Genomic DNA, 17,679 nt, shown 5'->3' on the forward strand with positions numbered 1-17,679 from the left:
CAGAGAGTCCACCGTCAGACCCAGGATACAAACTGGAGACCTCCTGCTGTCAGAATGTAACCTCTTGAAAACAGGACGACCAGCGTACTTGTTTTTAGGAGCCAGTCTTCTGGGCTTTGACTGTATTTGTGTCTTAAAAGAAATCAGCTGTCTACCATCCTGCCTGTAGGACCAGTGAAAAAGTTGCATTTTATGTGGTCTTTATTTTATATCCAAAAAGAATGAAGGCCGTTTTCCACAGTTTTCCACAGTATTTGAAAGCCGTGATGTGTGTGTGAAAGTCTGACTCTTTAAACACCAGGGCGGTAAATGGAGAGGTTAGGAGGGCAGAGAGGTGTGGAGACAGAGAGGCTACAGGGAAAAAACACTCAGTGTGTGTGTCTGTGTGTGTGTGTGTGTTCACACAACTAACTTGTATTGTTGGGTTTTAGCATTTGTATATTCAGAAGTACACCTCCTGGCTGCTTCTGTTCTCCTGCAGTCATCAAAAGCAGCAGTAGCTTGGCCTTCTGTACCTCTCACTGCCTGTGGTCTATTCACATACACCTCCAGTCAAGTGGGCTAGAAGGTGTGTGTGTTTGTTTGGGAAGGTAGGGGTTGTGGGGGTTTTCTTGTGTACCTGTGTTTGCTTGTGTTATTAACTGGTACATTTGCATGTTGGTTTGTTTATGGGAGCTCATCTGATGGAAGAGAGAGAGAGAGAGAGAGAGAGAGGAGAAAACAGAAAATCTAAATGTAGTTAGTTGGCATTTTCCCCGCAGTAAACAACACTGGCACGTTCACACACACACACACACACACACATAAACATGATAAACGTTTTAATCAGACAGCGTGGGTCGGCGGCTGGATGTTGATGTCACTGTGAAAAATGAAAAATATTAAAAACAGATGCAGTTAGAAAGTGAGGCGGACGCGCAACCCTTTGAGCAGCGGCACAACGTCTCCAACACACACACCAAACACACACACACACACACACACACTATCATGTTCATTAATGAATTTCACCCGGTGAACAAGTCACAGTGTAGGGCTGACATGTCGGAGGTATTGGTGTGATCACTCCACTGATCTAATCACCACCAGAGGAGAGGTTGTAATGACACGTGGATGGAGAATATCTGGTTCCTCTTCAGAACATGTCACTGTTAAAATAACCCACTCACTGTCAGGTTATGATGACTCCACGGTGTCCGGGAACATTGCTAAGTACCACGTACTGTACCGTGGTACTGTGCTAGTAAATCTTTAATGACGATTTTTTTAATAACATTACATTTTATTTCAAGTATTTATATATTTAGGCCAGATCGTAATTATGATCTAAAGACAAAAGAATATGTCATGTATTTGTTACTATCGTTACCGTAATACATTTATTAGATGTATCCCAGTGGAAGACGATCGCGTTAACAAGGCCAACACGTGTACCACAGTCAGGGCACCACAATCTGCAGTTACCCTAGGTGAAATTACCCAAACACAGACACACTCTCATACAGCCTTGCGATGCCCGTCCAGCAGATGGCACTCTAGGTGACCGCCTTTATAGCCTATGCCAAGAGGTGGCCATGACCGTAATTAAACATTTGATTGTACGTAACTAGAACTTATCAGAGAAAAGTGTTGTTACATTCACTCTTCACTGATTGGACGGACCATCTGGGCTCAGTTTGGCAGATGTCTCTGTGTTTGTCTACTGTCTTTTACTTGTGTGTAAGTGAAAACTCAAAACAAATTTGGCCTAAATTTCTATGAAGGATTATGACCAAAAAACACTCTGTATGTCGTCTCTGAAATAGGGTTTAGTTAAAGCAGTTTCCACAGGATGTTGTTGAACTGTCAGTGGTCAAACTGCTGAGAGGTTGAAAATGTCACACACATTTGACACACCTCACCCTGACAGCTCTCAGATCCTAATGAATTCTACTGCGGCGTGTTTAGGACGGATTAAAGAATTAGCCCAGGTATCAGCGCTGAGTGTCGGTGTCAGATTGAATGACTACAGTAAGAGTCTGATACATATGCAGTGAGGATCCAGCAGAAGAGCAGCTCCTCTCACCACCAGAGTGGAGCAGCAGGTCGGCTAGAGTGTCAGGTCAAGTGTAACGAGTGTTTAGTTTTGACTAAGAAAAAAAAAAAAATTTGAATAACAATCCAATGTAATTATTTTAGACAACTTCAAACTTTCAAATTGACCTTTAACCTTAATCACCCTCATTAAAAATGAGCCAAAAAACCTGCTACAGTGACAGCAGGTAAACACAGCACTTTTTAAACTAGGCAGATGTTGGTGGTGCAAATCAATTGTGCCCCATCCTTTGACCCTAGTGGTGAGACTTGGGTCTGCAGGGGCGTCTGCTGTAAAATACTATAAATTAAATCCTTATGTGAACTACTGCTATGGTGATAGGAAATGAAGAAGTCCACAAAAAAATAGTCTGTGCCTTAGTCTAGCGCCACCTTCAGTCCTAACACAGAAACATTAAAAAAGATCATTAGAAAACGATGGAATCTACAAGTTGCACAGCAACAGTGGTTTAGAACATTGCCGTATGGAGGCCTGTGCAAGACGCACAAGATTTACAGTATCTTTAAATCTTGGCAGAAGTCGTTGGACAGATGGCAACTTTGCATTATTGGCTGCTCAAGCGAGCAAACGCACCACATGTCTGATGTAAGAGACGCTGCTGAAGAGGCTGTAGGGAAGAGTCAAAGCTGTTCAGTTATTATTCCATCCACTGGTGTGAACATTTCATGTCAGGTGACTGCACACAGGTTCGATGGGGTGCACTCACACGACACAGGTCCAATTGTCATCAGCAACAGTGCAGTTTGTTGGGCGTGTTTGGTGTTTGCAGCAAAGTTTACTGTATGTTTACAACAGAGTAGGGGATGAATTTAAAGGAGCTGTTTCTTTTGGATAAATATTGACCAAAACAAAATCATAAAAACCAGTGATTGGTCCACCTCCCTCTGCTTCTCTCTGCGACTTTGTCCCGTCTCACCAAGCTGACCATTATCAGTGCGTCCAGTTTCTGTTTCCAGGACAAGTTTATCGTGCTCAGGACATCGCACTTAAAAAATGCAAATACAGGGAAAACAACAGTACACAGTGAAACAGGGAGTGCCATTTATTTGACTTTCTTCTTCTTTGGTTTGAATGTTCTGCTCTACTGACTTGCACGCAACTGGCTTTCATTTTCCACGCTACAATCGTCAGAGGAAACCGTTTTAGCGGCTCCTCGTGCGGACATAGCAAAAAGCTTTATCACGGCGTCTATTGCCAAACAATATAAAACAATATATAAAGCTGACTTACAGCAACCATAAAGAGGACAGAGAGACTTATGGAAAAAGCACTGTAGGTTTATGTCCTTCACAGGGATAAAAGGAAGAAGTTTATCGCAGTTTGGGATTTATTTTTGTCTTCACTCTTTGATGAAGTTTGTTGCCTATTTGCATTTTTCTTAAATTGGTCCTTGTTTTCACAGATGGGTAAAATGTACCTGATGAAATTCCACTGTGTGTTTGTGTGTCAACAACAACAACCAAACAGTTGAGATTATCTTGGTTGAACCAATTTTCATAGTGGAACCTGAAGTAAATTTAATATATTTTTGCTGTTACACTGTCAGATAAGTTGTTCACGTTTTAAAAACAGCATTGATTTAGTGTTTGAAAACTATTTTTAGCCCCCACAGCCAATAGTGTTGCTGACCACTCTCTGCCTCTACAGGTCAAACAACTTCCTGTCTCAGATACTGTACGTCTGTGAGGATGTTTTCTTTTATCAGAGGAAACAACAATTGAAAAAAGCCCAAATTTTGTTCTCCAGTCTCACATTTGGTTCTTCGTCTGAACAAACACGGTACTGACCGTGTCCCACTGTGGGAAAGATAAAACCATGGGATTTAAAACCCCAAGCTTAAATAAACAGGTCACCCAGTAATCTATATCTGGACCAGAGGGCAGCACACTTGACTGTTTGAGGGGAGAGTAGAGGAGTACTCTCCAGCTGAGCGTACTTCAGTACAGCAGAGTGAAGCAACACACAGGGTACATTACAGACTACCATGAGTGAACGGAACCATCTGTAATGCATCACGTGTGTGTGTGTGTGTGTGTGTGTGTGTCGGCCAGACAGACGGCTGCGCTCAGTGTTTTACTGTCAAGAGTTTCATGTGTAGATTTTTTTTCAGTGATCAACTTCTGTTCTGGAGAAACGGCTCTTGAATTATTTATGGACAATAAAAGTCATTGATCATCGCTTTTTTCTAAAACATGATTTTTTTTTAACTGAGGAGTTGAAAACAAACAGCGAGGCAACTGGGCTCAAATACACTGTAATCTATTATGGTAATTTAATTAGTCAAGAAAGAACGTGATTAATCAAATCAGCTGCATAGTACCGAAAAATAAATCGCCTCCTACCCACCGCTCATTATCAACCTCAGGGTGGACATGAGAGAGAGAGAGAGAGAGAGAGAGAGAGAGAGAGAGAGCGAGGGAGAGAGAGAGCAAAAAAACCAAAAACCAAAAAAGCAGCCATTTATCAGCAAATGGTGGCAGCCTGTGTTTGTGTACACACTTACACGCAAGTGTGAGAGGAGTGTGTGTGTCTGTGTGTGTGTGTGTGTGTGTGTGTGGATGGTGGCGGCAGGCTAGTGCTCACTAGAGACTAGCTGGAGAGCAAAACGAGAGGGATAAGCATTTGCAGGCTGCAATTATGGGTAATTTTCCAACAGCAGCAAAATTAAAGCCCCACAAACAAAACAAAGAGGGCAAATTTGCTCCCTGGTCGAGTCTGTCGACGATGGACATGAGAGAGAGGGAGAGAGAGAGAGAGGGAGAGAGAGAGTGTTTGTATCAGTTCATATTTACACATATGATTTTCTAGTGGGTCCTGAGAAGATGGAGCATTTCTGTGATGCTCTGGCGCCACCTCTGTGCTATAACATCAAGTCTCCAAATTCTCTTTTCTATATAATCGTGGTATTTTTAGCAAAAATGTGGCCAAAAATCATGCAAACTGCAGTGATACAACAGTGATTCTAACAAAAGAAATCGTATTGGAGTTTGAAACAAAACTTTCTGGCTACCTATATCCATAAACCACCCTTGTCGACAGAATAAGTTAACAGGCACGGTCAAATAGTGAGTGACCAGGTTTTGCTTTTTTTGTGACTATTTGTTTTTTCATTTAAAAGTGTCATTGGACACTTAACACTACTAGATAACCAGTCCTGCCGTAACCTCTGTAGACAACTAGCTTCACTACAACCTCATGTCTTTAACTTCTGATGAGAGACGATAACTAAACCTCTGAATCTTTGGCCTTGTTTACTGAGAGATGTTCATAATTCTCTCTAAGTGAATGTTTGCCACAGTAGAAAGTGGGTCACATGATGGCAGTTAGTTGATCTTTCTGTTTGGAGGTAGAAATTCCTCCAGGTACTCTAGTTTCCTCCCACAGACCAAAGACATTCAGATTTGGGAATTAGGTTGATTCGACACCCACCACCATGTTGCCCGGGGTCACCTGGTAGCCCCTGTGGACTACCTAAGGCAGTGTTTCCCAAACTTTTTTTCTGGGCACCCATATTTTAAAAGTCACAAACCTTCGCGACCCAACTCAATAGACATTATTCAACCCAAAAAAACCTCTTGCGACCCACCTGAGGGTCACGACCCAGTCTTTGGGAAACAATGACCTAAGGTGCCTGTGGTGTGTTCTAAAAATATAACTAGTCAAAACATGTACTGTTACTGTGCTTTTGAATCAGTTCCACTTGAACGATATTGAACGACTTGCTGTAAGAAGAGTGTCTGCTGTTGTCTGTCCCAGAACTGATTATTATTACGTTGTTCAGGAAGTCTGTATCAGACAAGAAGCTCTCTGTGTTACTGAGTGTCCTTGAAGTAGCTCTCAGTTTCAGAAAGGTCGCTGACCCCTGCTCTAAACTGAACAAATGAATGAGAATAGATAATAGTTGAGTGGTGAACATTTTTCTAACCTCAACACAACTATAAGCTGTAAGTAAGTACAGCAGGTAGGTAAACTAACTTAGGCGCCACAACTGTCATTAAACTAGATTTATTTTCTCTTACTTCCGTGAAAATTATAACACTATGACAGGCGTGTGGCGCTAACGGGCTCTCTCTCTGCTAACGGTGCATCGCTTGCACTCAGTGAGTGACACCACAGTACAGATGATCCCAACAGTTTCAAAGTTTTGTCACTGTTGTTATCAGACATGATGCAGTGACAGCAACACGATCGCAGCGTGCTTTAGCGTTAGCTGCGTTCTTTACTGAGCTCTCACAAGAACAAACTCTTGGTCATTTGGACAAGAATGAAAAATAAAACTTACTGTGCTTCTTATTGAGAACTCAAAAGTGACTAATGTCTGATTCTATTCTACTGTTGAATCTCATCCCCAATCAGTGCAGCCAGGAAATGTGGAGACCTGGTGCAATTATTTCTGATATATTTACTTGGACAAATGCTGGAATACTGAGGCGTGCTCCACAGTCTAGTGGAGGTCTGTGTCCTCATTATCACGTATCTCCATACTGTTAGTGGCTCACTTCAAGCTTTGCCAAGACATCCAGTTGTTCTCGTGGCGCATGGCCGGTTTGGAGAGACAGGCTTTTCAGTCATGCACAGAGTTCATGGCTGAGTAAGTCATTAAAGGAGGACAGAGTGGCCTGATTTGGTCTCAGCGTTAGACAGAACTCAGTGTAGATGAGATGAAATGATAGGATTGAGGTGGTGAGCAGAGGACGCAGAGTTAATTACTGTGTAAAATAAAAAGGAAATTGAGGAAACAACAGAGAATGATTAACTGATTTTCTTTGCTGGGTGTAATTCAACGTACGCTTAATGTGAATCTGACAGTCATTTCATATATTTAATGTGACAGTTTTCACATGTGTAAGCCTAAGTGAATTTGCTCATGAGCACATCATGAATCACAGGAATATTACTCTGTATTTTTATGGTATTTCTATTGTTTTGTTTTTTATGTATATTACCTAAATAAGCTAACCTACTGTATTGCTCTTAGCTTGAATTAAAGGTGTAAAATTGTATGCATTCAGCATCATCTGTATAGCACTGGTGTTGTTTACAAGTGTGCTTCAGTAAAAATTCACTTTGACTAAACTAATCTTGGCTACAAACGGACAAATCACCTTCCATCTTCTGCATCCTGCTGCAGCCTATTAGCTCCGCCCATCCCCCGCCTCAACACGTGTCATATTCCTAAACACGGAATGACCCATTCAATTAATTCGCTTGCAGACATTTAGTCATCCAGCTGGCCAGTGAGCTGGGCAGACCACCAGGACGCAAGTAAGCATTCTTTAGGAGGGGGCAGCTGTAGCCCAGCCAGTCAGTGGCGAGGCTGTCTTACGACCGCGTCTGAACGTCAGCCGTCGCTGTGTTAGATGCAAATGAGTCCTGGAGGCTGATGCGCAAAAACATGTTCTACCTCTGCCATCGTCCACGTGCACAGGAATGTGATATATTTCTGCAAAGATGTGGGAAAACGAGGGAACAAATGCAGTGGAAAGGAAGCCTGGTCTTTAACGTGACGCTCACACATTTTGTAGCCTTCCTCCTCGTTGTCAAAAGCCGTCTTCCATTGAGTCAAAAAAAACAAAAAAAAACAGCAAAAATCTTTCCCCGTGTTGGACGTGACCCAGAGATGACGCCAATGTTATGATGCATCATTTCAGCAACTGGTACCAATTAATAAACCTGCTCAGGCAATCGTATGATTAACATCATAATTACTTGATTGGATGCTATAAAGCAGGGGTGTCAAACATATGGCACGTGGGCCAATATTGGCCCTCTAGAGGTTTCAAACTGGCCAGCTTGGTGAATTTTGAAAGTAAAAAAATGCAATTCAGGTCTGTGATGTTTTTTTAAAATGATAAATATGAATATTTGCTAATATAGTTGGACCGTTTCCTTTTTATAGGTAATTATGTTATGACTGTTCCGGCCCACTTGACAGCTAAGGCTGTATGTGGCCCCTGAACCACAATGAGTTTGACGTCCCTGCCACAGGCCAAAGGCTCACTGAGGAAAGACGCTAGGTGGGGACGGATAGGGAGATGTGGACAAACCAGGTGGGGAGGGGAGCAGAAACACAGGGTTAGACACAAGTAAAACTAAACAGGAAATAACCAAAATATACAAATAATAAAAAACACAAGTTAACCAGGTCAGCTGGACGTCTCAGAGCCTGAACCTCAATACAATCAATTGTCTTTAAAAAGTGGAAAATGAAAAACCCAAACAGCAGGGATGTTGTTAAATAAGCCTGAAAAACATACCCCGCCTCAGTGGGAGCTGTTTTGAAGGGTAAACACAATATATTGTCAAATTGTTAGAATGAAACCACAGGGGACGCCAAAGACTTATGTATGCAATTATGTATGGTGCCAAAGTGTGGCTCACGGTAAAACTGGGAATCAATCCGTTTGCATGAGTCAGCACCAAAGGTGAGCGATCATGTTCGTGATTTAAACCTCTGGTGAACGCATTAGCTTTGAACTTGAAGCTATGACTCACTGATGCCTCTGAGTTAGTCTTCTGAAGAGATCTTGTGCCAGCATTGACCACGGCGTTCATTGCGCTACTTCATCATCGGTGCACTGAAAGGAGCTGCAAGGTGCCATGACACACACACACACACACACACACACACAGAGAGAGAGAGAGAGAAGGAGAAAGAGAGGTAAAACTAAAGCTAAAACGCTCAGACACAAGCAGAGGCAGGGATGCAGAGCTGAGTATTGGTTATATTTGAAGCCAGACCCCGCTGTCACTGTGAAAGGCAGTGTGTCTGTGTGTGTACATATGTGTGGGTTGGTGTCTTGGTATGTGTATTTTCTGTGTGTGTGTGTGCGCGCTTCACACATATGTGGTCTTGCGTGTGCAATTGCGAATTCTTTGGAGCGACTGCTGTTTTTTTTTTCTTCTTTTCTCTTCAGCAATAAATATGCACAGCACATCTCCAGTTTGTACTTAGGCAAAATAGATGGCATTGCTGCTGAGCAAAACATCTATCATTTCTGCCTCTGATTAATAGTTGTCCTGGGGAGGGAGAGAGATAGAAGGAGACAAAGGAAAAGAGAGGGAATGATTGAAAAAGGGAGGAAAGAACCCCTGCCCTGAAGTCTGAAGCTGTTTCAGAGCCAAGATGACTGCTGTTGTGTTGGAATTCACTGTTAGAAAATGTTTACCGATAAAGTGCATCACTAAGGAGAGGATGCTGGTGATGGTCGAGTGGTGGATCGTGAATCACAGAGCTGTTTTTGTCCTTTTGCGTTAGTTCTTGTTTTCGCCGTGTCCTTCGTGTTTCCTGTACAAAATTGAAACATTCACATTGATTTTATTTCTTTGTTCCCTAGCGCGGTGCTACTCAACGTTAGCATCACGACGTACCTTATTTGTCGTGCAGCCTCTTAGAATGAAACTGTTTGGATGTTGACAATGTTGGCACAGAATCCAGTCACACGTCCTTGTGATTGGTTTTCAAAACGGCACGTGTAATTCTGGATTTATTGTCAACTTTTTAGTATGAACTTGTGTGTGTGTGTTAATGTCCCCTGCTCTGGTGTTAAGGCAAAAAATAAATACCCCCAAAACAAAGCAAACAATGTAAACAGCTTCTTAGCAGTCTGTGACACAAGTCACTGTTGTCTGGACTCTCTGTCTAGTTTTCTATCTCTTTGTCTTTCCCTCTCTCTCTCTCTCTCTCTCTCTCTCTGTGCGTACAGGACTGTGTCTCTACTATGCTAATAAGAAGCTACATGGATATGTAGGTCACGTCAACCTATTTTCTACAAGTCTCTCACCCCCTTCCCATGAACCAGGCACACACGCATTGTCCCGTGACACACACACACACACACGAGTCATAAAGTCTAAATCCTTCCTGACTTTTTTTTTAAACCTACTTCTTTGTTTTAAGTCACTTGTTTTAAGACACCAAAGGTTGTCACCCTCACACACATGAACAGTTTGACAGGTTTTATTTTCATACGATTAAATGAATGACCTGAACATGTTGAGCCTCAGTCTCAGGGAGTACTTGTTGTGATCCTCCTCAGTACAGCTGACATCCTTGGCCCTGTTTTCATTTGGTGCTAAGACACAAACACCGGGTATATCCCTGCATGCAAATGTGTTTAAATAAATTAAACATTTTAGCTGGCTTAAAAATGACGGATTTTGGGTTTAAGCACGAGGCAGGTTGGTGTGGGTCAGACTGTTCAGATGTCTAATTGTATTGAGAAGAAGAGGTGGGAGGAGAGGAAAGCAAACAATACCCTCGTCCTACTCTGCTGACAGCACTGGCAGCCCTAAATTCATCATCCCACTGTGGATATTTCTGGAATTTAGAAAAATAGGCAAAGTTAGTGCAGAAGTGCTCCGTGTCTGTCTCCCTCCTCACTTCTTCTCTGCCAGTCAGCGTGCGTAGGTGGTGGGAACATTAAGAATGGACGGTACTTTGAGTTTGTTCGTCACATCAATGAGCTCTCCACCAGCCCTCACTCCTGTCTCTCCTCTACACGCTGGCAGCGTCCCAGTGCTGTCTTCTGTCCTCCACACACAACCGTCTTCTCAAATCCTCTGTCCTCTCGTTGACCCCGCCGTGCGACACACACAACAAAATGTTGATGACTTTCTATTAGTCTCAGTCTGTTGTCTTTGTCAGCCAATCCAGTCAAAAACTGTTGTGGTGTTTTAGTTTGTCCATTATTCCTTTACTGCTTATTCCTTTACAAATTAAAGTCTAAATTTGTGGGATGCGTCCCATGTTGAATAACACTAGGACACATTTATTGACTACTGAAGTTGGAGACTTTTTTCTTTCTTTTCCCATATGTCGTCCGTAGTAAAACTCTGGCAGCGGATGACGTTCATAATTGCTCCACTCTAGTCGGGCAAAGTGGAATAGACAACTATCTCTTCGATTCCCTGGTGTGGCAACCCCCATTACCCGTCTGCTTAAATCCTCCCTACCCCCAACACACGCACACACATACACACATAGGGCCCTTGAGGCAGTGGGAGGTCACACTGCTCAGCGCTGGCTGGCAGTGGTGTGTGAGGGAGTGTGGGATACACGCAGCACAGACAAACCACTGAGATGCCAAATGTATGCATGCGCTAGTGTAGGCACGCACGCTGGCAAGCATGTTTTGGAACAGAGTATCAAAAATGTGTTGGCACGGGGGGAGGGAAATGAGGGGCGGTACTAGAGAGAAATGTTGCTAAATGCAGAGAAGGAGAAGTGTGTGTGTGTGTGTGTGTGTGTGTGTGAGGTGGGGGGGGGGTCGTGTTGGCACACCATGTTTTTACAGATTCCATTGAGGCATGTTGTTGGCAAAGTGGCCGCTTCCACATTAATGATGCAATTTCCTCGCCTGCCTTCCAGTAGCAGAGCATCGTTCCTCTGGCTTGGACAGTTGTTATCAGAGCGTGACTGTGGTTCGCCATGTTACTCTCAGCTTAGGGAATCAGAGCACCACAAAGCCTGTTACCAAAACAGTAAGCAACCACTCTCACTTCTCACTCTTAGTCGTCAGCGGCCTCTCGGCTTCCTCGGCACCGCTGTGGTTATTTGAGAAGGGGAAAAGCCAATATATTGTGGTGGTAGAGAGGCGGAGGATGGCAGGGCCAAACATCAGTGGGTAAGGGGTAATGGATGGAGAGTGTGAGCAGACAGAGGATGGAACCACATGTCTCAGGTCTTAAACTAACAGAAGACAAAAGCAGTTCTTTGGAAAGGACTCCAGCTATCTGACGCACCATAGATGTAAAGAAAAGTAGCACAATCTTAATTCTTCATGTTTCTATCATATAAACACTACTAAATCAGCCAGTTGCTTAGAACATTGTTTCCCAAAGACTGGGTCACGACACTTGGGTCGCAAGAGATTTTTTTTTTTTGGGTCGTCTTGCATCATGTTTCCCAAGAGTTTAGGAATATCTGTAATCTGTTGACTTGGGTTGCGAAGGTTTGTGACTTTTTAAATTATGGGACCCCAGAAAAAAAAGTTTGGGAAACACTGTTTTAGAAAACAGTAGCATTCACATCTAAATGTATAAACTCTATGTTATCAAAGGCAACTGAAGGAGACACTGTTATTTTGTTGCACGTTTAAAGACCAGAATTGTATTCCTTTCTTTAAAAACATCTTTAAAAACCTTCCCTTCATTAGTTTGTTTTGTCCACTAGGTTGTTCTTCCAATAACAGGAAATAACTATGTCTTAGATTTTGGTTGAATTAATTGTTTAAATAATTGATTCATTTCTTCATTTTTTTACCACTAAATCATTTTCAGAGTCTGGGGTCCTATAATCAGTAGACAAAGGTGGGAGTCATCCGTCCCTGTCACCGTGTGGTCCTCAACATCAGAGAATCCTCCTTCCTACCACATGGTCATGTTCAACTGTCTGTCTGTTACTGCGGCCCATCCTACACGTGTCCTTCCATCTTTTAATAGCTAAGAGATGCTGTTGCAAATATGCCTCTGTCTAAGTGATTTAAAGAGAACAGGGCCACAACATGCTGTTCTGTCTGAGCGATCACTGGGCAGATGTACACACAGTATGGTAAAGCTGTGGTGGGCTGCTGGTTCACACATGACACAGTATGGTAAAGCTGTGGTGGGCTTTACCATACTGTGGTATGGTAAAGCATTTACATCAACCTTCTCTCTCTCTCTCTCTCTCTCTCTCACACACACACACACACGTTTTCTTCACTAGCTTTTTCCTCCACCCACCACACTAATATCTTCTGCTTCTTTAAAAAAAGAAAATACAAATACACAGCCCCTAAAAAAGAAACGACAATTTGGGGAGTGACATAAAGATTATATATACCACAATACAATTCATCTTGATGAATCTAATTTCCATTGAATTGCAATTTATGTTTTTAACTTAAAAACCTTAATTGAAAACCGAGTCACCGAGTGGTGCTTGAAGAGCCAGATATTTTCAGAGGTGGTCATACTGGTGGTGCAGAAGGTTAGTAAAAACCCCTGGTCTGAGGCACTCTGGTATACATGGATGTCTCTTTTCCATGAATTAGCAGCCCCTGGTGTCTAGACTGGCAGTGGAATCTGTCTGTGATATATTCAGCCACAAAAGAAGACATCTTGATCAGCGTCTCCACAGTTGGGAGTGACACGCAGTGTTAAATGTAGTGTTCAACAGAGACAGAATAATGACGGTATGCGATGCATTTAGTTGACAAACAAATTCAAGAGGGAGATTTCATAGGACAGCTTGAAGGGAGCAGATTTATGCTGACACAAACAGTTCCCTGGAACTGCACCACTGACTCTTCTTCAGTAGGATTCTCAGGCTGCCATTTCACGCAGAGAGAGAGAGAGAGAGAGAGAGAGAGAGAGAGAGATAGTTTGTCCTTACAATAAGTTCACTAAAGCTATAAACGGTACACACCCTGAATACTTGGAACTTTTCGGCCCGTCTTGCAGTTCTGATGTGGACCGCATTGACCGCACCACACTGGCCACACAACATCAGTAGTCAGCAGCCTCAAAGTGTCAGGCTCCACCATTATCTTTTAATGGTGACCAAAAATTTTTTTATCACGTTTGTGGGTCGACAGTGTGAGCGTGCACAGAGCTACAGTGTGTGGAGCTGCACGCCTGTCCTCATGCAGACACAGCTGCTTCTGATTAGCATTGTACACTGCTTCATTTTCCAGTAGTAGCTGCAGAAGACAGTGTGTACCATGATTCCAGACTGGTCATGTGACAACGCTGTAGACGGGCTCTTACTTAGACACCCCAGGGGCTAATCTCAGTGCTATCTAAAACAACAAACCTAACCAACATTTTTATCATTTTAACACACTGGAAGAATGTTATATACTGTAGATGGTAAGGCGGCTTTTGCTGCTGTTAAGTCTGACGTAACAGCAAACAAAGGAGAAATGCAAAAATGTAACACAGATGTATCCTAACCCTAAGACTTTGGTTCTGTCAGATACAACGGTGTTTTTAGACTCGTGGAGACTTTTACGAGGAGGCTCAGAGACGTAGTGTAGAGGGTGGATTTTATTATCATTTCTCTCGCGTGTGTCTGCACGACGACTAAACTGCTGGAGCTTTTGCTCCTTCTTTGTCTTTTAATATTCCAGCAGCGAGGAACAGAGAGTCACTCTCATCCCGGCAAGTTTTAACAATTGTTGCTATGTGCCTGATACACAAAACAGAAAATGATGGGCGTAGAGAGGGTGTCAGGTGTTGAAGACATGACACCAATGAACCTGGTGATCAGGAGGAATGATGTAAATCAGAGCTGACGAACAGAAATGAAGGAAGGCAGACAAACTCTGCTGCTTCGTGTTTTTCTGTGCTGGTCTCAGTGTTTTCTCTGCCAAATATTGACAACCAACGTACAGATGCAGGTCCAGGGGACTTGATAGTGAGTCAAGGCTTCTATTAATGTGGCATTGAAACGTTCCACCTGTGATTAATTATAACCTGGCTGTACAAGTCAGGAGTCATTTCTCTGGTCAGGCCAGGCTCACTGTGTTCTTCATCGCAATGCATTTCTGGCCCGGCTCGGATGGAACTTCTACCACAAAATGATTTTGGATGTTTAAGGTCCAGGTTTTTTTTTTTTTTAGTCTTTTCTGCCCACATTGATTCACCTCATCACAAGGATCAAAGTCAGTCTATGTTTTTTCACCTAAGAATTTAAAGTCATATTTAATTGAAGATAGTGATGTGCTTCTGACAGGAATTATTTTGTAAAGGTCTTGTTGATGCTTACACGTTTACCTTCTTTAGAAATTCCAACAAACATTCAGGTTTATCTTTCTCTTTTATGTAGTTTCTTAACACAGAAGGATAACAACTTTATTGCCCGCATCCTGGTTCTGTCTGGTCACAAACTGTGTTGGGTAAGGACTCTCTTGTCCCACAGACCCTGTTTGACAGGTGGACTGGTATATGCTGTGGTCATGTGTCGAGTGAAGACGTTAACTGCATGTTTTGTGTCTGGGTTCTCTCTGCCCCTGTGTACTGTGCGTTATCAGTATTCCGTTGATCTACTCTTGGCACACTATGTACAATTTGTGCATGAGCCCACAGATAAGGAACTGGTTGACATCACAAACAAACAAAATCAGACATTTTAACAGGTGTTAAAATATCAGTCTTAAACCTTTTTGACTTGACCCCCATATTGCAGTGCTCCTAGTTCCTTTGCAGCTCCTTTTGCATACCACCAAACATAAGAAATAGTCAAAAATAATAATTATGCTATGCTATGAGGAAAAAGATGTCATCGGACTTATAGAACCTCTCCAAAGGCAATAATTCCATATTGGGGTTGAACTTTGAACACGATTGTTAATACTGAAGTCTTTTTTTCAGTTCCATGCAGAGTTGGCAGAAATATACCTGGAGATCCTCAGCAGACTGAAAAGCACAGTCAATCCCTATTATTCTGGCATTCCAAACATGCAAACAGAATCCCACCCACTGATTCATTTTGTTGTCCAACCTAAGGCATGCACACCTGCTGCTGGGGTCTGTTTTATCTTAGTTGCCATGTGAGGACTGTACTGTACTGTCTGGACATGACATCTGAACGTGTGGCTGATGGCATCACTACAGCAGACCCTTTTAGCCTGGTGCACAAGTAGCATGGACCAGCCTGAACCAGGGTAAAATGAATTAATCAGGTTTAGATCATCCGTGACATTCTTTTTGATTTAGTCTGCTTTTGTTGGTGTGTACATGTCATAACTGTCATTATTTATTTAAGATAATTACATTACCATGCCAGTATTTATTTATAATAACATCAAATAAGCAGTTTATATAATAATAATAATAATACATTTTATTTCATAGGTGCCTTTCAGTCACCCAAGGACACCATTTTATAAACATCTTTCTAATTAATTTATATATTGATATGAGATACAGTATTGGTAATTGGTGACATTAGAAGTCTAGAGAATCACTGTATAGATTTATATTGACAAGGAAGCAAAACACTATAATCGGAATAAGGAGTGGGATTAAGTAAGCTGTTACACTTTACACTCATTTTTAGATGTGTAACTTCTGCTTTGAAATCACTACAGAAATTGAAATTGGACTTTGAGTTTGCATTGGTCAACATTGAAGAAAATCATGACCAAGTGAGTGTGTGCTAAAATGTAGAAGGGAATTGAACACAGCCACCATGATCTTACGATTTTTCATGTCCTACAGGCACTTTAAAGACCTCCTGCCAGTATTTTGTCAATATTGATATGTATGATATATGTTTTGATATACAGTATATTATTGGCAATAAAGTTACGCAATATCTTGACAAGCAGTACACCAGGGCTTAGAGTTTTAATGTTCATTCCCTCTTTCAGTGGTTTGGTGCAAATGTAATGTATATCATGGAAAGATAACTGGTCAACTGGTTTTTAGCTAACAATAATCTGGTTTAATAAAGCTACTTAAACTGACAATACTAGCTGATGATTTGAAGGCGACTTGATTTGCACATTTTAGGTTGAAAATATCCCGACCCTCTGAACTCTTCGTTCATAGCCCTTTAATGCAGACCCAGAGTTTCTATCAGAGTTTCTTCAGCTTAATGGGGATTTCTTCTCGTCTGTGTTTCTACATGTATGCTCGTTAATGTAGCGCAGCCTGCTGTCTGTGCATGTGTTGTTGACACCTTACCAGAACAGTTTTGACTTGGTTTTAATTGGAAATGACATCACAGACTCGTACTGTACATTTAGTCAGAAGTTCCTTCATTTCACATACTGGAGATATGTCTGCCTCTCCCTGGGCATCGCCCTGAAACCATAGCCTGATGTAGGGGTGGATCTGTCATTTTCTAATACATAACCAATGCTGCAGAACTAGCGAAATCATTATGTGGATTATACTGAGCAAGATAGAGTTGTTTTGTGGGCCGTATGCAACCCTAGAGCCGTATGCTGCTAATATTCATTCATCTTCTACCGCTTAATCCTTTTCAGGGTCACAGGGGGAGTTGGGGCCAGTCCCAGCAGTCATCAGGGGAGGGCGCAATGACAATTATACAGTCAATCGTGACTGTCCCGTTGAGCTCAAGCATGTTTTAGGATTGTTGGAATAATCCTGGAGTTCCTGGAGAAAAGCGAGTTAAGGTGTAAACTCCATAGACCGTTCCTCCCATACCATGGGAATGACACTGGTGATCTCCATGCAGTAAGGCACAACGCATTAGCTAGTCTTCCACAACATGGTTAAGAATTTGTTGGAAAAGACAAATGTGTCCTCATTACTGTACCAAGAGCGGGCAGATGTCAAACTTTATATAAGACTATACACAAAGCTGATCGGAGGTGCAGAGCACGTCTTTCTCTCTTTTCCTCCTCCTCCTCTTCTGATTCTGAGGTCAGTAAACAAGAATTGTGTGTGCGCTCGTGTGCGCTTATGTTCCCGCGCGTGTGTTTCCCTTTAAGGAGCCCCCTCCGTTTGCGCAGCGGAGGGAGGAAGAGCAGACCTACGGAATAGCGACTGAGGAGGGGAAGGAAGAAAAAAAAATCCAACAGCGGACGGTTTCAAGTCCCCCCAATAGAAACTGTGCCTGATTTGTGGCC

At 42.4% G+C, this 17,679-nt stretch overlaps 1 protein-coding gene across 2 annotated transcripts in view; it reads left to right on the forward strand.

The window, feature by feature from the left end:
* The window catches only part of ssbp4 (single stranded DNA binding protein 4), a 91,688-nt gene that overhangs the window by 1,500 nt on the left and 72,509 nt on the right, over positions 1-17,679 (forward strand). The window contains exon 3 of one of the 2 annotated variants that reach the window (XM_025053966.1): positions 12,377-12,406. The exons of the other annotated variant lie outside the window; for it this stretch is intronic. Coding sequence (XP_024909734.1) covers positions 12,377-12,406 — 30 coding nt within the window. The remainder of the gene's footprint in view (positions 1-12,376; positions 12,407-17,679) is intronic. 2 annotated transcript variants of the gene reach the window in all.

This window comes from Cynoglossus semilaevis, chromosome 2 (assembly GCF_000523025.1).
Source record: "Cynoglossus semilaevis isolate Cse_v1.0 chromosome 2, Cse_v1.0, whole genome shotgun sequence".
In the NCBI taxonomy this organism is placed as follows: domain Eukaryota; kingdom Metazoa; phylum Chordata; class Actinopteri; order Pleuronectiformes; family Cynoglossidae; genus Cynoglossus; species Cynoglossus semilaevis.